This window comes from Taudactylus pleione, unplaced genomic scaffold, assembly GCF_031769625.1.
Source record: "Taudactylus pleione unplaced genomic scaffold, aTauple2 ptg000064l, whole genome shotgun sequence".
NCBI lineage: Eukaryota > Metazoa > Chordata > Amphibia > Anura > Myobatrachidae > Taudactylus > Taudactylus pleione.
Genome location: NW_028284466.1, coordinates 9,058,005 through 9,083,912, shown reverse-complemented (window position 1 = coordinate 9,083,912; position 25,908 = coordinate 9,058,005). Strand labels below are relative to the sequence as shown.

Below are 25,908 nucleotides of genomic sequence, written 5' to 3'. Positions count from 1 at the left end.
TGGCAACCAACAAAATCAGAGCTCTAACTTTATACAAGGGACAGTTTTTTTCTGGTGGCCCCAGTAACTGCAGAACCTTCTCTAGTGACCTCATTGTGTTTCATGTAAACCCTTTCCTCTGTTGGCTAGGAACATTGCAGGCTCTATTTACTGTACTCTAGTACTCACCAGTCGCTCTACATGGTATGGAACTTCTTCTGATCCTGCAGTGTTTATCAGCTGACGTGGATCACTCTCTTCTATTGCTGTGACTGCTGATTTGCTGCCATTGTTGACAGCAGGAGAAGGATCAGAGGAGTATCAGTCTGTTACAGTATCAGTCTGTTACAACTTAGACGCTTTATTGATACCAGATATCTTGTTTACAGTACGTATCGAGAGAACAGGGTATAATATAACATCGGCACCCAGCGGCTTCAGTTATTTTAGTTAGTGAGAGCGGTAGATGCAGAAACTCTCAGACATTGAGCAGTCTTATCGATGACATCATAAATGCGTGACAGTCTCTGCATGGGGCTGTCTCATTTTACAGGTAAAAGGCGAACCAATCATGGCCACCTTTGGCAACCCTTAGTGCAGGTATATTATGAAGAAAAGTAAAATATCTATATTATTCCCACTGTCTGCCACCTCATACATATTTTTATATATATACTGCATATATATATATATATATATATATATATGTGTGTATATATATATATAGGGCTGGCGCAATCTTTGATGGTGCCACCGTCTTAAATCGAACAACGATGGATTAGCTCTGCAGCCGGTGGGCATCTTAGTAGGAAGACCATAGGCTGTAGCATTTGAATAAAGAAGCTGTCAAAATTGTAAATGCACAGCCTATTCATGTGAAACCTTATTGTCGTGTACAGTACATTCTGGTTATTCCAGAAGAAGCAAAACCCATTCTGTTTACCAAGGTAAATGCAGAGCCCATCAGGACCCTGGTGACCCCAATAAAACACACAGCCTATTCTGGTGACCCCAGTAAAACACACAGCCTATTCTGGTGACCCCAGTAAAACACACAGCCTATTCTGGTGGCCCCAGTAAAACACACAGCCCATTTTGGTGTCCAGTAAAATTTTAAAACTTTTCTGGTTACCTAAGTATATGCAGAACCCACTGTGGTGACCTAAATGCAATTTAGGCTCCATTCAGTGATGATTAGTGGTCAATGTAAACCCTTTTCTTTGGTAACTACTGTAGTGCAAAGAAGTAAGGGTTAACTCGTCACTGACATTTCTCTGATCAGCAAACTTTTCGGTATGCTGTTCTTCAAGAAGTGTGTCCTAGCATGGTCAATAAGGTTTATTCCCATCGGGACTCACTTTCCTTAGATTATTCTAAGTTATTTATGTTCCACAATATTGTGTTGTGCATAATTGATGTATTCTGTACAATCCAAATAGATATAATAAATTATATTACGAAAAAGAGTGCTTTTTTATGTCAAAATTACACAATTTAATTTCAATATACTTCTAAAAATTCCAACTTTAATAAAATCTGTAAAAGGATAATAAAACCACAGAGTAGTCTCTCAAAAAGCACATAAATGAATATTTACAGCTCATGTGGCATGCCTTTTTTAAACCAAATTTCCACACTACTGGCATATAGCAAACAATACTTATGGTGAAATTGTGTAATTCATATGACATGAAATGGTATATAGTAAAGTTCCAGTTGTCCCCATAATCGGTGATTGCAGAGTCACCTTTTAGTTCATTACTTTTGTCTATATTAATTACTGATTATATTTTGTAGCACCTAAATTAGTTTTCTAGTAAATTGTATTTGTATTCTGTATAATGAATGCTTCATGGCATTGGCTTAAACATGTTTATTTAAAAAAATTTACCAGGTCAGCAAAAAAGCAAAAGCCACCACTGGAATATTCAATCCCATTAAGATGGAGCCATGGACACCCAGTATCCCATCAGTTGCCTAAGACAAGGCTACTGTTCTAGAAGACCAGCTGGATTGTAAAAGAAGTGCTGGTCATATACTCTGCCAAATAGCATTAATGGGGTAAAACCTTGTGACAGTGCCTTGTTGATCACATTCTGCAGTAATAAGACTCTTTTCAGGAAACTCTATTTTATGAGCTTGGTGTATTTAGACATTGTGGAGCCACTACTAGCTGGGAGTCACAAAGGAGATAGGCAGTGCATGACAAATGACCCAGCACTGAGACATAAGAGTTGCCAGTGAGATAGAAAAGGGTGAAAATGCTCCTGCCCTGTAAATAAGGATTTGCCAACCAAAAAAATCAGGGAAAGACACTAGATGCTGGGGTATGTAACTGCATAAGAGCTGCCATCAGTGATTTGCTTGCTCTCTCAGCAACCTTGAAGGACTATATGTCAGGGCTGAATGGGTTATGGCTCCCATTGGAGTGATATTGAAGGATGAGTATCGGCAAGTCTTCACCCTTCTTCCAGAATCGCCCAGTTTGCACCAAACATCACCTATGTTCCACCAAAAGCAGGGTGACAGTGAAGTAGGACTACTGCCATGCCAGCAGACTGGGAGAGGTGCTTCTGCATGCCAATATCATACCTGGAATTGACTATGTTATTAAGAGTCCGGTAGAGTAATGCACTTGATCCCTCTTATGTTATATTACATCCCCTTGGGTGATATAACGTATACTCCATTAATTGTAATGTGATTGTTTTAAGACTTTTACGACGTGTTATAATCACTGCTTTAATAAACCTAAACAATACAGTACTTTGTTCAGATATTTCAGTGTGTAACTATGGTCCCACATCCATGATATTGAGAGCAGGTTAGGGGCTGCAGGAAGTAACCCAGTGATCGCTGACATGGTATAAGATTCATAGCTGCTTACCATCGGAATTAGCTAGACCAGATGGCCAGGGCAAAATAGCCAGAGAATACCCCAGTATCATGATAGATAGGGAAACCCCCAGCAACCAATTAGATGGTACTTTTTTTTTTCTTCTTCTTCACCAATTGTCATTAAAATCTATCTTGTGATTTCAAAAGGAAACACACAGTGATTATTCTATATGTCACCATGATTGTTTGTTTAGGTTATGGCGGCATCAGAGGGCTAGTGACTGGAATTATTAGGGAAGGGTAAGCATGTGAGAAATGATTGCAGTGCCTCAGGGGTTACACTCAGGTGGTATATGGGGCATCAATGTCATTTCTATCAAATGCGTAGGGTACATTATAAACCCTTATGAAACTTTTCATAAATACCCACTCATGTTAAGATGGAGAACATAATGTTAGCTTAATTACCTCCATTTTAATTGTTCAGAAAAATGACTGTATGTTATATACTGTTTACTTGTCTGCTTGATTTTCATTAGAGTGTTAGTTAGCTGCAAGACTCCTTACCTTTAAGGTAGCTGAAGTCATTGGTAGCAAATTGTTTATAAATGATATATCTTATAGTAGGTTTTGAATAGTGATGCGTGTACAAGAAGTTAGGGTAATTTGCTAGATTGCCAGATTTCGTTAGCATCATTTTTTATTGCTGTATAAAGTTCATTCTGCATGAAAAGATTCAACAGAAATAATTGCTACAAACGACTCAGTAAATTGGGAGTCAAGAATTGTCTGGCTTGTCATGTTTACCTATGTTAAGTGCTCATAAGCAGTCCACAGCTTGGATAAAGTTATTTAATGCATACAATTAGATAGCTTGCACCTTCTTTTTACTGGTTACATTTAGTTTGTGGTATTTAAGCTAAAGGATATGGATCAAGTAAATTACTTTACCTAATAGCTATGTTTTAGGCTTTTATTTTGGTTATTAGTTCAGTACATAGGAATGGTTTATATTTTGTGTAAAGCCAAAGTGCATGATCTGCATCTTTCGACACAGTGGTGAAAATGCCGGCACAGCAGCCGATATGGTTACTCTCAGAAGAATGGAGCTTAGGACTTTTCTGGGCATGCTCCAGGTTGGTGCATGCGCAGTGTAGCCCCAGTTTGGACCATGAGCTGAGTGAGTACCCTGGGTGCTGGAACTGCATTTGCAGACCATTCTTCACATTTGTGATGGGGCCCTGCCTCTGTTGCAGCTTCATACTGTAGTCTTTCCCTCCATACTTTAATATTCTCACTCTTAAAAATTGCTGATTTAAAATCAATTCCTATCCAGAGATCTCAAAGTGTCTGATGCCTCAGTTAAGTTCATATAGGCTACATTCTCATGAATACTGGTTAAGCCAACAGAATGGTTTCCTCTAGTGGATCTAGGCAACTAGAATAGTACGCTTTATTATACTTTCTGGGAAATTACAGAGAGAAGTCCCATAGAAGCCTTGTGCAATGTGCTTTTCCTTACATTTCTATATATTATGGATGGTACTGTAAGTATAAGTTAGTTTTGTAGACTGTAGCGATGAAATAGCACCATAATATCCCGTGGAGATACATCAGTCAACTAATTCCACCCCTTTGTCTTGTATTCACTTACATGCACACACCAGCGCATACTTTGGCAATTTGATTTTCCAGGTGCAAATTTGGCGATTTAGCTGGATTTAAATAGGATACTCAATTGCAACAGTACAGTACAATAGATTTAATGATAAACATATGTTTCCATTGAAAATACATGCTCTATTTCTGGCTTCTCAGATAACCATCCTACATTGAATGGCATGCTATCTAATTCCATCTATCAAAACAATGAATTGAAGTTCAAATCTAAGATTATGTTCCATACTAATTCATCTTTCAATACTGTGTGATTGCTATCTTATTCTTCCACAGCTGTCAAATGGCTTCTAGATCTGCAGCCTTATATAGACATGTGAATTGTCTCGGTTTTCAGTGATGACACCACTAGGAATTGTATTTTAATGATGAGCCTGGCACATGTGTAGTATTAATGTAGCAGCTATACTGTACTTCAGTGTTTGATTTAGCACAGACTGTCAAAGGAACGTCTTACTATGAATGATTCTCCATTAGTGTCCAATGAAACTTTAGGAAGAGAAAAGATCTTCAAGCCTAGTAATAAGCAGAATACTTCTAGAGCTGAGAATCATGTATCTCTTTGGTAACGCCCAAAGTATTGCTTCATCTTTATATACAATACAGTTACTGTTAGGTCATCCAGATAAAGGGTGCAGATTTCAATCTGGTGAAACCATGTTAAAATGTAAGCAGTACAAATTAATTTACATTTTTTTAGCATGCACCAAAAATACTTCCTGATTTTTGCAGTGTTGAACGACACCCAAACCCACCAACCTTTACATTACAATCACCTGTCCATAAATTGCAGCCAATCCCCTCACCATACCTGCTGGGTGCCCCAATAGCATCTACCTATATGCCCCATGCCTAGGGGAGGTTGTGTTTGCCATAAATCATTGCCATCATGCAGCCACCCTGCTTGCTTCATTGCCATTGGGGATGTAGACTGAATCCAGGAGGGTGGCCTAGGCAAATATATTATTAGGTGACAATGGAGCCTATTCATTATAAATGTTAATTATCAGGGGCCAGATGGACCCCGATCATTAACATTCTAATTGGATGCAAGTGCCGTAGCAATTCAACATTTCTCCAATTCGGAGACAGCTGATCCGAAGATCAGCTGTCCCCGCGAATCCTTCCATTGCTACTTTAGTAGTGTTGAAATTTAGCACTGCTGAGTATAAATCAGCAGTACTACTGCATATGCGTAAACTTGGGTTCATGCATGTGCGGCTTCCGGTGGATCCCTTTTCGCCTCTTGGACTCCGTCCCATAGGGAAGCAGTGGGGGTGTGGGAACAAACGTCATCTGGAAATGTCAAGCTCCGTTGGTATTTTCAGAGCTTGATGAATTTAGGTCCCCATACTAGTGTACTAGTGCATGGGGAAAGCTGGCCAGATCGGGGCTGAAAGGTAAGCAAGAGATATTCATGATATGTTCTGTGTTACCTTTATAATGAATGGCCCTGACATTTAATTTATACAAAAGTAGGTGACAATTTTAATTTTCATCAGCTTTTGTATAAATTAAGTAATGATGAATAGACCCCAACATCCATAGCAAGAGCGACAATGCTTTTTCTGGAAGATGTAACATACTGATATGCCAAAATATCTGTATTCAAATAGTTCCCAAAAGTCATTTATTGCTTTCTGTTGTGTGACAAAAACCTAAAAGATGTTATAATAACATGATATTCCTACTACCTCTGTAAAACTTCAAGCATCATTCACTTTGAAAAAAGAATAGTAAAAGCTGCACCTTACACTTCTCTGAAAACTACATGGTACAGTGGTTCATTGTATAGCTCAATGTAGACACTGATCATTAATCAGCCCAATGTAACAAGCTCAAAAGGACTGAACAGAATGTAATTTTGTTGTACTATATGTTCTCTTCCTCCATACATAATAAAGCACAAACTATATAGTGAATATTAATATATATCTACACCTCTGTTGTATAAATGAGGTAGACTCAAAATTGCTCTGATGATTTACTCCAAAAGCAATCAACTTGGGTGGAAATTAAATATAACATAAATGTGTATATATAATATATATATAGGTACCTGCTTGAGGGATGGAAATTTGTAAATGGTGAAAAGCAGAGCAGGGTATTGTTTGGGAATGGAACAGATTGTAATAGAATTGTGTCATATTGGCTCCGCCTCCTCCTTATTAACCCGCGTATAGCTGCATTTTGCTGCGTGAGCGGGGCTTAATAACATGGTGTTTGCTCTTGTGGCTGCCAGGGTGGGTTCCTGGGTACTCAGAAACCCCCCCTGCATGCGCTACTGGTTTTAGCTCTAGCTGCTGTGATACAGCATACAGAATAGCAATGTGCTGAGAGCAGCAAACAGTACTGGAAATGCAATAATATACAGTTAGAAACTTTTTTTAAAAATGAAAAACTACTTGTACAATCCAAGAGACTGTGTATGTAAATTATTATTATTATTATTATTATTATTGCTTTGAGATTAAACATAACTAGGGTTTATGAGATTTATTGTTCTTAAAACTAATGATGGTACAGGATGATTCTTATTACTTGCTAAACATGGTTCATTAGTGAGCAGTCTATGGGCCTGATTCAGAGTTTTCCACAAACCCTATCTGCAGATAGGTGTCTGTGTTGACAGTTGCAATGTCCCCTAAGAATTTAGGGACAGAAAATGGGCGGTGTCGGCGAGCATCCCAGAAAACAGAGGCATGTTGGCCCTGTATCCCTGGCATGCTGGGGTCAGTGGTTGCGTAATTGGACGTCACAGGAACAAATGTGCCCTGTTATGGCACTGGGTGCAAGGGTTGATGGTGCTAGCAATGGTGCACCAATTGTGGATTGTTCAGAACCATCGGCAGAGTTGTACCGGCCTTTGGAATCGAAAGTGGATGTCTCAGGGCTTGCACTCTGTGATGCACACAAGGGGAAGGAATTGACATTATCGCCCATGCGACTCCGCAAAAAGTCGCACTGATGGCTGCAATAGCACGCACCTCTAAATCAGGCCCCATAAGCAACTCAGAATCAGGCCCATTATCTCAAAGCAAATAAATGCTTTTTCACTACTTACAGGCAGACTCCTATACATCCAGTTGACATCCTGTAGCAGCACACGTGCTATACAGCACATCCCTACCTTTATGCAAGCCAGCTGTTCTACAGTTGCTAAAATCTGGATATCATTTCCAAAGCAACTGTACATAAACTCTCTGTGGCATATACAGTATTACACAACTTCAATACACCATTTCCTATCACACTTTAAATACCCACCTTCAATAGACTTTAACCAAAGCATACACAAGAAAAATACTCAAAAATACTCAAATTTATACAGTAGTACCTTTATCCAGCTTACAACACAAGAGAATCGATACTGTACAATATCTATACATAGTGCTCTATTTACTACAATCCGCATATTTAATGCAGATTGTAGTGTGATATTATCGACTGAATTCGCATTGCAGGGACAGAGCTTGCGAGAAACTGCAAACTAGTGTAAAATACCATGACAAAGTGCCCGCGCATGCTCCGACCGGCCGCTGCTGCTACCTACAGGTCACGCATGCACACAAGAGCCCTGACATCCAGCGGAAGATGTCAGACAGGGGTGAAGGGTTCCGTAAGGATCCCTCTTCGCAACCCTGGACCCCTCCCCATAGGGAAGGAGAGGGTAGCGGGAGCACTCGCCATCTTCAATCAAGAATTATGAATTCTGTCCCCATACTAGTGTATAGGGACAGCAGGCCATTCCGCCAGAGGAAGGTAAGCAGGAGATATCCATGATATCTCCTGCTTTACCCTCTTGAAGAATGGCCGGATAACTTAATTTTTGCAATTGCTGGTGAAAATGTTAATTTTCACCTGCTTTTGTAATAATTAAATAATAATTAATAGGTCCCTAAGGGGTATATTTACTAAAGTCTGGGTTTTTAGAAGTGGAGATTCTAGCTATTATATTCTAGAAGGGGCTAGATAAATGTTAAGGAGAATCTGATTGGTTGCTATGGGCAACATCTCCAGTTCTAAAAAGCTGCAATTTAGTAAATATACCCCTTGTACTCCGCACACAGACCTTGAGTAGTGTTACTGTACAGATATCCATGCGTATAGAAAAATAACAAATTAATAAGAATTTCAGCTAACACAAGAATAGGTATTTTAAATACTGTACCTTTGGGGAAATCATATTTTAGCAGATAGCATTTCTGGTGCTATGTTAGCTTTGTCCACTCACAGGTATATGTAAGTGTCATAGAGCTTGAGCTAAGTAGCATCATCTACGTAAAAGAAACTTGCTGCATATATTATATTTACTAAAGTGAGAGTTTTTGGTGAAGGGTTTGCCAATAGCAACCAATCAGATTCTACTTATCATTTATGTACCACCTTCTAGAAGATAATAATTAGAATCAATAACATCAGCAACATCTCTACTTCTATTAACCCACACTTCAGTAAATATAGCCCCTAGTGTACAGAACAAAGGCCCTCATTCAGAGCCGTACGCTCTGAGCAGAGCGCACGCTATGAATGAGGGCCGGGCTCCATTTTCATGGAGCGTCCTCCTGGACGCTCGTATAGCTGTGGGTCACCACCCACAGGCTATACGAGCGTGCATTGTGATGGTCGCGATGGTCGAGACCATCGCGACCATCGAATTTGCGAGCCGGAGCCTGCGGTTGAGGTTTTCAACCGCAAGCTCCGGAGTGATTTTGGCTCTATCAGAGCCAAAATCACTCCCACTGACATCACTAGTGATGTCAGTGGGCCGGCTTCTGACGGGAGGCGTTCCCTTAGGAACGCCCCCGTCAGGGAGGCACGCCCCCGGCACGCCCACCAAAGGGGGCGTGCTGTCAATCAACATTGACAGCACGCCCCCTTTGATCGGACACAACGAGCGAAGGACTTTCCTTCGCTCGTCGCGTCTGGCGCATGCGCACGACGGAGCTCCCTCCGTCGTGCGCATGCTCAGTCCATAACATCGACCCACTTGCGAGCGGACAGCCGCTCGCGAGTGGGTCTGAATCAGGCCCAAGGTATGCTATACTTTACAGATGTCAATACAGTATGTAAAGAATTATAAAAAAAATACAGACAATTTAAAAAAGTTGGGAACTTGTCGGAGAGAAAAAAAGTTTATTTAAGTGAGGTTACTAATTATATTAATTATTGAGTTCTTGGTCTAATACTTGATTCAAAGGGCAAAATTTACTAAGCCGTGCGTTCTAAACCCCGGTGGTTTGAGGGCGGGTTCTATTCTGTTCTAAACCCTATTGCTTTGGTGACGGTTTTGCAGTGGTTTCTAAATGACAGCCTTGTTCTATTCTATTCTAAAATATGTTTTGACAGCAATTTTGCAGAGGTTTTGGCCTTAGTAAATCTGCAGATAGCAAAACCGCCGCCAAACCGCAGTCAAAACACACGTTAGAATAGAATAGAACAGGGCTGTCATTTAGAAAACGCTGCAAAACTGCCACCAAACCCCTGGGGTTTAGAACAGAATAGAACCCGCCGTCAAACCGCCACCAAACCTCCGGGGTTTAGAGCCCACCGCTTAGTAAATTTTGCCCAAGGTTTCTTGATGATAATAACTGATCGATCCTAGGAATAGTCAGGGGAACTGGCTTGTTCCACAAACCTGATACTATGCTTTCTGATTTCTTGAAATGTGTCTGGGAGTTGTTTCAGAAATGGAAAGCTTCCAGATAATTTATAATAATTAGTGAACCGTTTACCCTATAAGACAGGTTCTGTTAACCATTATAACCAATAAGATATTTGCTTTCATTTTCTAGTATGAAAACTTAAAATGTGGCAGTTACATACTTCCCAACATGACCCTCTCCAGGAGGGACACAATGCTCTGGTCCTGGACTTCCCTGGTAATTTATGATTGGTGGTGGCTCCAGAGGTGAGACTGCAGTACAGTCCAAAAGTCAAATAGGGGAGTCACACCAACTGCCAGTGAGTCCCAGCCAGTGATGTTTGGCAGCGTGTGAAATGACAGTTGGTGTGACTCCCCTATTTGAATTTTGAACTGTGCTGCAGCCCCATCTCTCACCAGGGAAGTCCAGGACCAGAGCATTGTGTCCCTCCTGGAGAGGGTCATGTTGGGAGGTATGCAGTTATAATTGATTTGGTTGCTTTAGGTTTTATGTTTCTTTTGGTATGCACTCCAGTATAGTTATAAAACTATTTAGGTGAAAATAAATCATTTAAAGAAATGGTATACATATTCCTTGCTGTTCAATAGTGTTTTATTTTAGCACTAAACTAAATATTAACAGAAATATATAAGAGCAAAAGATCTTTCATATATCCTGGACTACTGATGTCCTCAGTAAATTACAACTGATCAGATTGGATTGTATGTGACATATTTGAGTTTGCCCATTCAGCAGCAGCAGCAGTGCCTCTCGGCGAACTATTAATCACGGGACATAGCTCACCACCCACTGAATTGTTACTGACTCACCAACCATTGTCAGTAATGTGGTTCAAAGCACAGCAAGATATTATTTTCTGTAAACAAGCTATTCTGTTCCATTACCTTTTTGAGAAATCAAACATGGATCAAGTACAGGATCATGGTGTTTCAGCATAAAGGAACATGTACCTTTTTAAAATAAATTAAATGAATGTAATCAGGAAAGATTTTGCTAAATGGAAACTGTATTAACTCTTTAATCTCTATTGAAATGCTGGGTTTTGTGCCATTATTGCCCACGTAAGATAACACTTAAGTGCCATCGGTGGTTTGACTTACCCATGATTGCTAAAATGTTTTCCAGAGAAGACTGCCTGCTAAATAATAATACAAATCCATGTAAATCCCATTTTTAATATAACCTACAGGTGTATCACCAAGCTAAATAATATGTGGTAGTTGAGCAGACATATAAAATGTGCTCCTCACTCCGCTGGCTTATAATTCTCCAGTTCACTGTAAAGCTGCTCTGTTTGATTGGCTCGTTAGTCTCCAATATAAGACAAATTCTGCAAGCAGAAAGCCAATTGGGGGATTCTAACTTGGGGCAGGGCCAATGGTTTCACAAGAAACTTAAGACATGTTACATTTTATTGTGTGAGCATATTTGAGCACCCCTTTAGACAGCATTAGAGCGTGGTTTCAGCTAAACTTGACACTCTTCAACCAGATGTTTCCTTATACCAGAACCCTCACATCAGAACCACATTATCCTGCACTTCCCAAAACACCCTCAGATTATTCTACTCCATAACCAAGGACATCTCATCATCTCATCCAACAAGCCCTCAACCCTTTTCCCACTCAACTTCCCTGCTTCCTCTTCCCCAGATCACCTGTTCAACCTGTCTCTCTTCACTGGCACATTTACATCCTCCTATAAACACACACTCGCTTCACCAATCCTAATGAAACCTAGCTTCTCTCACCCAATGCCATTTTGCTCAACCCAACCCTCTGTTTGAATAATTTGTGCTCAAACATAATTTTTCTCTTTCTCCTTTCACTCCTTGACTTGTCTCTGCAACATTCCTCTGAGGTTACCATTATGAAAGTGATCAATAACCGACTTACAGAAAAGTCTGAGGGTCAATTCTCTATACACAACCTACTAGGCTTCTATGCCTCTTTCAACACCTTTGCTCACCTTCTTCTCCTGCTAACTTATCACTCTATTGGTCTTCATGACACAGTTCATTCTTGGTTTACTGCTCTTGGTTTACTGCCTACCAAGTGCTCATTCAGTGTGTATCTATGGCACTTCTTTACCCCATAACGATATCTTCTCATTCCCCTTTTTTCTCTCTATATCCCTCTTCTCTTGGTGGACTAATTATCACATTATGTCTCCAGCAGCACCTCAATGCTGGTGACACCCTCTTTTATTTCTCCACCCCATACCTCTCCCCAGCACCACAACAGGGCTAAATAGTGCTCTGTGCCAGGTCTCCCCCTTTGCGCCTGATGTATTGATGTAGTACACATTACGTCATGATGTCATTACATCCCGCAGAGGGGCCAGGGCCGGCAGCACCTGTTAGTGCAGTGCTGATTGTAGCACCCTGAGGACGCTATAATCAGCAGCACAGACTGCAAGGTGCGCCGGTCACACACCCTTAGTAACTGCCCTGCTGCTCCTCTTCTACTAATACATGTAAACATCAATCTCCCTGCTATTTCCACATGGATGTACCAGCATTAAGTAAGCCTCAATATGTCCAAAAGATAGCTTTCATAATCCTTCCTCACATACAGTAGTCACTACTTCCTCTTAAATCTCCCTCACTGCCTACCAGGGGTGTATCTAGGGATCCGAGCGCCCCTGGCAGTGTAATGGACTGGTGTCCCCTCCCCTCATAATTTCAGGCAGTGCCCCCAGTAGTAGTCCCCCCTATATGGTGCACCCAGTAGCGGCTACCCCCCTATACAGTGCCCCCAGTAGTAGTCCCCCCATGCATTGCCCCAGTAGTAATCCCCCCTATTCTGCATTGCCCCCAGTAGTAATCCCCCTATGCTGCATTACCCCAGTAGTAGCCCCCCCTATACAGTGCCCCCAGTAGTAATCTCCCCTATGCTGCAGTTCCCCCAGTAGTAGTCCCCCCTATACAGTGCCACCAGTAGTAATCTCCCATATGCTGCAGTGTCCCCAGTAGTAAACCCTCCTATACTGCATTGCCCCCAATAGTAGTTCCTCTATGCAGTGTCCCCAGTAGTAGTCCCCCCTATATAGTGCTCCCAGTAGTAGCCTCCCGTATACAGTGCCCCCAGTAGCGGCCACACAACCCCATAAAGTGGCCCCAGTAGCGGGCCCCCTATACAGTGCCCCCAGAAGTAGTCCCCCCTCTACAGTGCCCCCAGTAGTGGCCACCCCCCCAATAAAAAGCACCCAGTAGCAGCCAACCCCTATACAGTGCCGCCCCCCCGTGCCAGGCGTAAACACACACAGAAAAAAACCTGATCCCCGCTCCTGACGATGACCACCGTTGTCCACTCCTCTGGGCCCGCTCTCACTCTGCACTATGGGATGGGAGAGACGTCATGACATCTCTCTCATCACCTGCTGCGGGGGGAGCCAGAAGACGGAGCTCATGAGTGAGCTCCAGCCGGCTCCCTCCGTGGATGACGCAGCAGCCAATGAGAGTCTGTCTGACTCTCATTGGCTGGCTGCTATAACAAACACACAGCTGCTGCTTTCGTCTGTGTGTTGGTAACTCTGTAGGGCAGACCGCTCTCACTGCGGTCTGCCCTACACTTGTGGGGCCTGGGGAACTAGCAGTGGGTGCGGTGCAAGGCACCAGCTGCACCACCACTAGTCCCGACCTGATTCTACCCCTGGTGGCGCTGCCGGATGGCGCCCCCCTTTGGCTGGCGACCCTGGCGAGTGCCATCCTGGCCAATGGGTAGATAGGCCCCTGCTGCCTACAACACCACATTCCATAATTTGATCAATGACACCCATTACTAAATGCAGTGCTGTACTTCACTTTTGACTTCAGAATATTGCTAGAAAACTCATCCAAGAAGCAACTGAAACTCTGATCTTATCTTCTGCCTCAACTACTGCAACCTCCTCCTATCTGGTATTTTGCTCACCCACCTGCCCTACTCAATCCACCAATAATGCACCAGCAAATAAATATGCTTTTATCATGACATAATATTTGCTGCACCAATCTATCAATTCTCCACTGTCTACTCCTATCATCCAGAAACCAGCATACAGTACTTATTCACCCTCTCCTTCACCTGAAAAACCCTCAACAATACTACCCATTCCTATATCTGCAACCTCATCTCAGCGCTGGATCATCTATTATGCGACAAGCTGTCTTTCTTGTGATTACGGGAAAGGGGCCCAAACCAGTATCTTACCTAGAGCCACATGGCGTCTTTATCAGGTTCTGTCTCATCGTAAAATACTTTCCCTCCAACCATTTTAGCTCGCCTGCCTCTGATGATCACCTGTCACTCCTGCCTATAAGATGTTTCCTGGGTCACCTATTGGAATTTCCTACTTCACCTTATCAGTCTCTTCCCCATCCTTCAAATCATAACAGAAATACTGGATGGAGAGGGGTATATGGGAATATGTAGAACACACAGCCACCAATCCGATGACGCTCTGCATCCCGGATTCTATGCGTCTCTTGGGCCACAAATGCAGAAATCACTTGTGAACATCAAGGGAATGAAATAACACATTTAACTTACATCTTGTCAGTGCAGTCATGGATTTCTACTTCAAATAGATAACTTAGAATAATTACCTTCCCAGAACTTAGACGCTTATTAAATTTGGTGCAGTGAATTTGGTGGGAAATAACATTTTACATACCGTTAATAGAATGTAAATGTTGTTTTTACGTGTCAATGTCCATACCACACATGTGTCTGTTTTATTAAAGCAAATGGGTGTTCTAAGCATACTGGAATGGGTACTCCCTAGGCACCATGCATTTACTCACTAGCCTTCTACTTAAAGTTTGTTGTTAGGCGATGTGGTCTAGCTTGTTTATGGATGTAATCTGTAATACAGTTCTATTAATTACTGTCCCAAGCTTGACATAAAGGGGGCGATTCAATTTTTTAGCCGGTGGCTATTTTTTGTTAAGTCGCCCGACAAAGCAATTCAGTTGTTGCTCCGTCTGAGTGGTATATCCACCGGCGCCGTTATTTCTGCTCTCCCTCTCAGGAGTGTGCGAGCAAAAATATGCAAGAAACCTGTGGTTAGGGTGCCCTAACTAGGACATTAGACGGGTTTAGCCATTTTACACAGCTAAACCCGGTCGAATAGGAAATGAAGAGGGTGATATTTAATGAGCGCCAAGAACAACTGAATTGCTAAACTGGGCGCTCATTAACTATCACCTCCCATGCAACAATTGAATCGCTCCCCTAGTGTTTTCATGTTGCTCTTTTCACAAACATTACAATGTATTGTCTGGAAATAAAAAGTGATACACAAATCCTGTAAGCCACTGGTTCCCAAACTGTGTGCCGTGGCACCATGGGGTGCCTCGGGGCACTTGCAAGGGTGCCTCAGGTTGGTGATCGAGCACCAAATCAAATTCCTTATGGTCAATGTAATGTAAATATGTGGACAAACAGAGGAACAAACCTGTCCCCACCACATAACTGAACCAAAGGATGACAGGTAAGCACAATTTACTTCACTTTACTACTGTACATACTACATTTTGTTCTGAATTTCTCAATAAACTTTTGGCTTAGGAGTGCCGTGGATACAACGCTGATGCTTTAGAGCGCCGTTTGGGAACCTCTGCTGTATGCAGTTCGCTCATACACTGTGTTCTATATAAGAGGTTTATCAGGAAACCAGTCATGAAATATATGTTAGAGTCACAGATTACATCCCACAAGTATTGTACTATGCTATTCTACTCAGATGCAAGATTGCCATAAATATGGCATGAAGATAATAGTGAAGGGATATATTATTTAGCCATAATGGCAAACATGAGGTGGGGGAAACAATGAGAGGCAGAGATCTTGTAAGGAGGCCGACGGCAGGGTTGTCAAAGTGGGGCAACATGTCGGCAGAGACAAAGAAAATGGTTCAGGGGTGGCCTGAGAATGAAGGATATGGCAGGGTATATGTGAATTGAGAGGTCAAGGGTGTATTTGGGAGGTAAAAATGGCAGATGTAAGATAGAGGATGTATTTTAGATAAAAATGATACTTTGGATAAAAATTATTAAATTACATTATTATTCCAACACTGCGTACAGTTACAGTTACTTGGGATGACACAAATCAGTGTTTCCATAGGTTCAGATTTATTTAGGATTCTGATTTTTGTACTACAATAAGACCATCACAATGGAACCCTTACTGTACAATGCTGGAAAAGCTGGCTTCCTGGGTGTACTAGCTAGGGATAAGGTATGTGTTGTGTATGAGCCTGAAACTCGGGTGAGAGTTGTGAAGATTGTTAGTACGATTAATGGTTCTGAGTCACCTTACGTCTAGTGTATCTGAAATAAACCTTTTTCACAGCTGCAAAATGCAATATTTGGGAGCCATAATAATGCAATGTAATGTAATACATTGCTTTAAATGGCAAATGCTGTTTCCCTGTAATATGAGAGCAATTCAACTGTCAAAACATTGCAGGACAGGGAAACAGTTCTCCACAGTGAATGTAATGTTTCGCATTGGGCTCTAATTACAGCTTCAGAATGCTATGTGTTTCTAGATGGTCAAAGGTGACAGTCAAAGATTCCCATGAGGCACTTTATGCTGATGGGAACATGCTGAAATCAGTTTATTTTAGTGTCTTGGTGTTTATGCTACTTACTAGACTAATTTACTAAACACATAGCAGCCTATCAAATCCAAAAAACCTTTTTGCCTCCACTCAAATAATAAAAAAATAAAACAACAACCTCTTTTCATTTTTGAATTGCAAAATTGGAAAGGATAGAGGTCAATAGGAATCCTAATGTATAAAAAGCAGGAAATAAATCTAAGCCTCAGCATTGGTTTTTCATACCTTTACTATGGGCAATAACCAGTTACAGCTTTTAAACTGTATTTTGAGGCAGTATTGCATAATAATAATAATAATAATAATAATAATAATAATAATAATAATAATAATAATAATAATAATAATAATTATTATTATTATTATTATGCAGTTTTATTTTTTATTTATTTAATACCATGGTTTATTGAATTGTTATTGTATTTACTCTGTGTCTTTTTGGGCCCTATTTATCAATATTATTTTTACAAAAAAAAAGTGAAAAAGGGTGTTTTAACACCCTTTTCACATTATTTTAGTATCACATATACGCATCAAAGGGCTTTTGGAGCAGTTTTCATGATGAACTACGCCAAGCCTTTCAATTCGCATACTTTTAGCAAGCAGATCGCATTTCCCATACTTGTAATGAAAAATGTGATCTGCTCAGATTTAGTAAAAATAAATTGTGAAAAAATAACGGAGAAAGCCCTGTTATAATAATGCCATCTTCATTATTACAGCTGTTCCCCATCTCCTGCTTCGCTCTGACAGGCAGAGCAGAGTTGGGAGCCGGCCCCCTGTGATCAGCTTTGTGATCTAAATAGACCACAAGCTGATAACTGCAAAAAAAGAAATAGTTTATCAAAAAAAAAAAATCAAAACACTTACCTGCAGGGGTCCACTGATTGGTGATTGGTGAGCTCTCGTCCTTGGTCAGCTGGTTGCCGGGCTTCTGCACTGTGACCCTGGACCCTGGCATGTCAGTTTAAAGCACAGATCAGCTGACCGGTTACACAGTTCAGGAGCCCGGAGACCAGCTGACTGGAGGAGAGAGCTCACCGATCACTGATCACAGGGCAGGTAAATGCAAGCGGTCGGGGGTGTAGCGCTAGCCAGCGGTGGCGCATGCGGGGAGGCACTCTCACTGTATTTTTTGCGAAAGAGAGGTGTGCTGTAATGATTCATTAAGAATGTTAATACATTAATGTGATAGTTCCTAAATTCGCAATGCAAATTTAGGTGAAATTATCACACTATTTGAAATGCAGATTGTAGTAAATAGGGGCCTTAGTGAGCCGGTGGTGCATGTGTGATCACCTTCTCACTGTTTTTTTTCTGCAAAACATACAGTGAGAAGTGTGTGAAGTGGATTCTCATGGACAGAGCTTTATCACAGGCTCTGTCCCTGCATGAGATTTTTGTTACGTCCTTGTAATTTATTAAAATATTGCAATGTGAATTTGGGTGATATTAAAATTCATCCACATTATTGAAATCCATCCACACAAAAAGGGCTCTATTTATCACAATGCATCTATGATAAATGGAGCCCTTTTTATGTTTAACAGATGTTTATAAAATGTATTACAATTTGAAATACCATACCTTATAATAGACTGTTCTTACAGCTAATGCAACAACATTGTTTTGGGTTCTGAGCACAATGACTGCTTTATAATGTAGTATCTTATTATGTTTTTGCTGTGCATGTTAGTAATTTATAATTCCTGTAACGTTCCAGTATTATATTTTTGCCAATTTAGAGTGGCAGGTCTTTCTGTCTCACTCCCCTCTTCTCGACTTACCTGCTCCGTGGTCGCACTGCGCAAGGCAGCAACAGTCTCCCGTTCTACTCCATCTCTCTCTCCTCGCTGACTGATGCTGGGAGGAGGCGGTAAGCATTCTCCCAGTATCAGTCAATGACGAGAGCCAGAGGTGGAGCCGTCCGGGAGGACGCGACCACAAAGGCGGGGGGCCGAGACCACAGGTAAGTCGAGGAGAGGGGGTGGCGAGGTTGCGGGGAGGGGGGGGGGGGTAGTGCAGGGCCAAGGCCTGGCACCATAGGTGCAAGGGGAGGGCCGGGCCCCGGGTCGGTACAGGTTCCATAGCAGCTGAAAGGTTGTCTGAATGATCGCAACATAGCCAGTCAGATCATCACAATGCCCATAACAGCACAGAGTATTTCATGGGATTAGTATGCTGACTTGATGGCGGTAGTGACTGATCCAATTGTGTGATTGTGGGGTCTATGTACTAAGGCTTGGAGAGAGATAAAGTACCAACCAAATAGGTTCCTAACTGTCATTTTTGAAACACAGTCTGTAAATTGACAGTTAGGAGCTAATTGGTTGGTACTTTATCTCCATCCACTTAACTCACTCCAAGGTGGTATTGGGCTCCTGGCGTGAAAGGAAGATTGTAATGTTAAACACATTATACAGTATATGAAACAACTAGCTGTGCCCGGCATTACCTTGTTTTTCACGCTCTAACCCCGCAACTCCCCCGTACATCCCTGTCCCACCTCTCTGCCCATTTTCCCCATCTCTTTTGCGCTCTCTTTTCCTCTCTCTCTCTCTCTCGCTCTATTCTCTCTTGCCCCCCCTTTTTCCCCTCTCTTCTTACGCCCCCTTTCTTCATTTTGCAATCCCTCATAATGGCAGTGATGTAAGTTTATCCCAGATGCCCGGAGGCAAGTTATAATTTGGTGCCCCCCCCGTCACAGCCGCTGACACTGTAATGTAGCAATTTGCATGCAGACAGACTATAAATAGACAAAGGCAGCAGCTGATGGTCTGACATGGAGCTCTCCACTAGTGTATGGTGGCTTCTCAAGTGGCGGGAAGGGGTGCTATGTATTGGGCGGGCGTGACGGTACACTCCGGGTACATAGTTACAGCCCTAAAAGGGGTGAATATGTTGTGGACAATGGAGGAGGTGTCCCTTCAGAGCTGGAGCCCGGCGGCAGGCGCCTCCATTGTCTCCCATAGTTCTGCCCCTGCATAATGGTATAGTTATAAACCAGCTCCAGTGACTCCTAATATGAAGCAACATGGCGGTAGTAAGTACCTCCACTGAGATACAATACCGGCTCTGTGAAATTATTCTGTTTCAAATTTGAGAAAGAAAAGCATTTAGCTTTATACATATAAAGTGAACACTATGGTCTTTCCTTTTTCATATTACATATTGCCTTTATTTCATTACTGCCTTTAAAAAATCTTAATGTTATGACCACAATGGCCTGTTCTGTACCTCTGTGACCTGCACTGCTTAATCATTTCATCTTTTCCTATTATACAGTTTTAAGTAGCTATAAATAACCCCTGCCACTTTGGCTGTGTTTCCATGTAAAGTAATCACCAAGTGGAAATGCTGTTCTTTGCTTTCATTATGGATGTTCGGGAGCCATGAGAAGAAAAAATAAAAACTTGTGGACTCTATTATGCACATGTTAGGTAACTGAATTAAGATTGAGGGCAAAGAGTTCTAAAGAATTCATCATTAATGAGCCAATAAAAGGTATTAGAAGGCATGTTGGCGGAACACTGCTGGCTTGTATCACTCTATTATGCAGAATCCATCAGCCTAAGAGAAACCGCCAAGGGAGAAACTATTTGGAGACTGCGCTATCCAAAATATAATCCGAATGACTGAGACATAGTGATGGAAAAGAGTTATTTACATACTCGCTGATGCCTAGAACAGCCATAGTATTATTTCTTATTTATCCAACCTTGGCTTTGAAAGTTGTCTGTATGGAAAGTACAACTGAATCTGAGAATTTAATTGTTATATATGGAGTATGAAGGTAAAATACATTGTTCAGAATTACCCTCATTAATACTAGACATATATTATTATTATTATTATTATTAGAATTATTATTATTATTATACAGTATGCTTTCTTTGCATAACTATATTTTTTTCATTAATGCTACAATCAGGTGTATAGAGAACTCTGTTTGTGTGACATATGAACAAAACGCATGTGTATACACTATAGTTCATTGTTTTATAAAAGGAACACGTAAGCAAAAATTTTAAAACATATAGCAAATACAATACTTTATCTACTGATATGTGAAACGGCACAATTACTGTGCATTCCAATGTAAGGATGATGTACACTACAAATTTGGCTACATACTACCTTAATTAAATCCATACAGTCTGCCTCATAGTAAATCTATATCCTGTACATCTTTGTCTTACGCTATATTGTGGAATGAATGAAAAATGAATGAATTAAATGAATTGATCTGCAGAAATCCCTCTGCTAGACAGGAGGCAGCGGTTCCAGTAGTGTGAATGGGAAACAATTTTGATCAGTCAAAGACAGCACTCAGACTAAGGGCTATGGTTCCAATGCAGAAGTGGAACTTCATGAGGGTTGCTATGGAATACTCCATAAAGGGGTGTTCCAATCTAGGTCTCCTCTGCACCCCAGCAATAAGAGATCACTTACAGTGATCGACAAATCTCATTTTAACTGGTACTCTAGGTAGAATTAAAACACTATTACAAGTTATCTTGCAATTCTTAGTACAGGGGACTTTTGAAAGTGTCCTAATTTACCTCTTATTTAAAGAAAATGTAAAAAAAAAAAAGTATGAATAAAAACAAAGAATAGTTATATAAAAGACTGTACTCCTCAATTCAATCCTATGTACAATGAGAGAAAAAAATCATTTATGTTGCCAATAAACTATAAGGAACAAGCTAACATTTTGCACACCCACCACTGGTTCTGTGTTACTTTATTCCACCAAAAAGATTCTAGCACACAAGTGCTTTAACCTTATCTACAATCGCAGTATATTTTCTACCCCACTACCCTCCCAAAATAATTTATATGTTACTCTCTGGCTATATAGCTTGCTTCATCAGGGCTTGTGTAATGTACACAGTAGACTTATCATCAGGGGAACATACCAATTATACAGAATTTCAAGGATTATACAAAATACATGGAATTCACTATGAGAAGAATGATGTAAAAGTGTGTTTTATCCATTTTGCCTGGTGTAATAAAATATAAAATATAGTTATAATATTTGATCAATCATGTTACAACACCTAAGCTTTATCTGTCCCAAGAAAATGTAAATGAAATCCCCCCTGGATGGCTATAAAACTAAAAAAACGATCCCCCATATAACTGGCACACATTGAAAATGTGAAACTGAGTCTGGTCAGTAAGGTATAGGATTCTGGCCATGCAGGAGTTAAGAGATGTATGTTTGTTGCTCAAAAAGTAATGAGAAGGTAGTCCTGCAGTATAGTCCGTGGTTTGAGTGGAACACATCAAAGCAATTTTACCGAATTTCACTCTTTGAGCATCTTTTTAATTATTTATATGACGGTATATCTTCTTCTCTTTGGAAGTTAGGGAAATTCGGGAGACTTAGTTCTGAGAAGTAAATTTTTAATTTAGTTCCTTTTTTTGAAGTCAATATAGTCAGAAAGCAGGAAGAGAAAGTCTAACATGTCATATTTAAATGCTGAGTCTCTGTTGACACTTTTTTGAAAATATTCTAATGAATGTTTCACAAAATACTGGCAACGTTTTCATTCGATGCGTGCACATTCAACTGAATTATATACACATTTAATACAGTATATAAAGTTCTTTAATACACAGAATGGAAAGTCTTTTGGTAACAATATTAAAAGTCTTCATACATGTGGTGTAGGACATGTGATAATGCGACAATAACATATCGGCATATTGTGCCTAATTGTCTTTCTCTTTCATGAGCAACAGTATCTAATGTGATGTTACTGTCAGATTCTATGGACGGCATAATTGCCAAATAGTGAGAAAATGATAATAATGTGAATTAATATTAACTGTATGTCAAAACAGACATGCATTTGGAGATCAGTTCATTGTGTAGTGCAAATATTATTTCTAATTGGAATGTTAAATATAAGTCACAACACTGTTATGAAAAGGATGAATTAGGAAATTAATACAGAAAACATATTGTTTAGATGCTGTATTGAATGTAAAAATCAACAATTTAATCTGCAAATCATTCAGAAGGTGATCACTGAAAGTGGCCATATTTCTGTGAAAATCCATCACCCCAACGTTTGTCAATAAATAAACAGAATGTAGTCAGCATCCTGGCGTGCGGGATGCCAACGATTGAAATACCGGTGCCAGAATCCCAACCCAACCCAAAGTGTGCCTGTTGCTTACACGCAATTTAGGCAGCCATTAAAATAATTAGAAATGAATGATACTGTATCATTGAAACATAAATAAGTTTGAGATGTTGCAAAGATCAGCTCAGTGTTAGCCCTGAAGTAGCATACCTGTTGTGTTTTGTTCTGGAACAAACCATCAATTTATCTGATGAAGTTGAGTGTTATTCCACAATGAAATGCATCAGATACACTACTTTGGGACTACTAATGGACCGCTTTTTACAACATCCATAGATTAGACAGAGGTACAAGGTGTGTGTGTGTGTATGAGTGCATGTGTATGTGTGCGTGTGTGTGGTGGTGGTGGTAGAGTTTCAAAGCCCCATTCTAGATATCAGGTTCTCTTTACAGGCTGCGCTGCCCTCCTCTCTGTGCCCTTCTCTCACCTGACTGTGAGCAGGTGATGTGCATACTTCACATTAAGCACTTTATGGATATAGTTCATTTTCTGTATCTCTAGCAATTATTTTAATGAAATGTAGGACACACATTCTACATTTAATTATGCTTCACTGATAAAGCCACCGCACGGAGCTGACAAATTTCACATGAATGAATTGCAGACTACAGAGTAAAATCTTTTTTTTTTTTTTAAAAGAAAATTCTCACTGGGAGATGTTAAAGAAAAATCTGTTGCCTATAAAAGAAGATGTTTTTACAAGATACTGCAAAATGGATGATTATTTCTGCATCTTATCGTGTAAGAATCAAAGAGTTTTTGAACTTCTCAATATAAAATATGTAATAGGATTTTGCTTGAACCTTGCTTGAGAACATCTGGCACAGTTATTTCATGGCACTTAGCAAACCAGCCCAAAGAAAAAGCATAATTGTCTTCAACTCATTCATTAGATAGTCCTGATAATTTCATTGTAGTTAAGGCATTATTTGCAGAAAAAAAGTACCTCTCATATCTGCACACAATATAGGCAGAGTTACTGTATTGTGGGATAATTAATGAGAATTAAGCTATTAACTCTAGTGAGTAGTGCCGTCAGGGACCGCTAGCAGGGTGCCTTGCCTGCAGTGTCGGACTGGGACATGTAGGGCCCACCGGGGGAATACAGTGATAGGAGCCCATACTTAGGGGTGTGGCCAGTCTTTAGAGGGGGTGTGGCCATTAGAGAGTGCATGGTCTGGTATATATATATATATATATATATATATTAAATACTGCTGGTGCATGCATGATAATGTACCAGATTAATGGCCGCAATGCATTGTAGAAGACACACCACAGTCCTGTGCAGTATAATGTACCATATGTATAATTCAAGTGCACAGTCTGGAACCTGATACCTAGAGGAGGAGGCTGGCCCTCAGGCACTGGCACCACGGGGTTTCCCCTGTACCCCTGTGGGCCAGTCAAACCCTGCTTGCCAGAGATTTTGCATGTCCCAGCCAAGCGTGAGTCTGTGAAGATACTAGATAGTGGTGATCCTGTCATAATAGTGATGAACATATCCTTCTAAAGCACAGAGGACATCCAGCATTTTAGCACTTAATGGAACCAGTACTAGTTGTGATATGTTCCTGCTCCAAAGACTTCATATGTACACACAACAAAAATAATAATAAATGGCTCAAATAGTGTTAGTAAATCACCCTGGCAGGAGTATGGCCCTGATGTTTAATATAATAGCAAAGAAGAAACACAATGTTTCAGGAGTACAGGGGTGGCATGTGGTCCGATGAGGACACCAGAGGAAGGTACACACGTCCATAACACTGTGTACCTTCGTGCTGTGCTAATAAACACACCCTCAGGGAGTTATTTACTAACACTTTCCAAGTGAAGGTTTTCATCCATTTATTTTTTCATAAATGATGAGTGACACAATGACTTCATTTGTAAGTTTATTTGTATTTAAATTATATATCATTTATGTATTTGGCTTTACTGACATTGATACAAATAAAGATGGCATGTATTTGGTTCATAAAAACATGTTTGTAGTCTATAATAACCAATCAGATACTAGTACACATTGTAGAAGGAAAGCATGAATTGGTGAACTAGACATAGTATGCAGCTCTCAGCTCTTTTGAGCCATTTGTATTGTATTTGTATTGAAGTTTTATACATTAAAGATGACACATTCCTGTATTTGAGATATAAAATCAGCAGCTTTTCTGCATTTATATACTCACTGAGCTCCACTGTTACGTCCAATCTGCTAATATTCCACATTCAGAGATACATTATTGTGTGAGGCAGTGTAATATTTATGTAGATACTGTGTTGTGATAGTAGAGTATGTAACTGTGTGCATATAGTAGGTAAGCAGGAATGACGGCCAATGTAGATCTAGTTTGGACCTGTCCATCCACTGCTATGTCTGAGCCTAGTGTACTTCATGTTTCCTTGCCCTGGGAGCAGCTGCAGAGGCAGAGAACATACAGTATTTCTAGGTCATACAAGGTCATTGGAGCTTACACAACATATTTTCGGTGGGGACCATAAATTGAACATTTCTTAACTTGCACAATCCCCTTTCCTGAGTTACTGCACGAAGGGCAACATAGGAGTAGATTTTCAGGGAGCAATGACAACGTCCTACTGTTTGCATGTCATACCAGGTCTGTTACATTTCTGTAGTTCATACTGTATGTTATGTTTTGAATTATTATAATGCTTCAATTAACTACCATCTAAATGCACTTTATATATGTTAACAGAGCTCTGACACTTGTTGCATCAGAAAAGCATGCATCAATTGTATTACATTAAAGAGTCAATTCACTAAAGATTGATCATTACTAATACTTCTAAAACATTATTTAATTTTTACTTTTCATTCACTATTGAAATTTCCATCATTCCTTGCTTAAAATTTACCAAGATACGTTTAAATTGTTTAAATATTCAGATTGTTATTGAAGCAGCGTTATATATATGTACTTGTATATACTGTAAATATATATATATATATATTAAC

General features: G+C 40.4%; 1 protein-coding gene across 4 annotated transcripts in view; it reads left to right on the top strand.

The window, feature by feature from the left end:
- FGF13 (fibroblast growth factor 13) overlaps positions 1-25,908 on the top strand; it is a 421,117-nt gene that overhangs the window by 98,339 nt on the left and 296,870 nt on the right. The window contains exon 1 of one of the 4 annotated variants that reach the window (XM_088465788.1): positions 25,489-25,549. The exons of the other annotated variants lie outside the window; for them this stretch is intronic. Within the exon in view, the coding sequence (XP_088321914.1) occupies positions 25,516-25,549 (34 nt within the window). The 5' untranslated portion in view covers positions 25,489-25,515. Of the gene's footprint in view, positions 1-25,488; positions 25,550-25,908 lie in introns of those variants that run through there. 4 annotated transcript variants of the gene reach the window in all.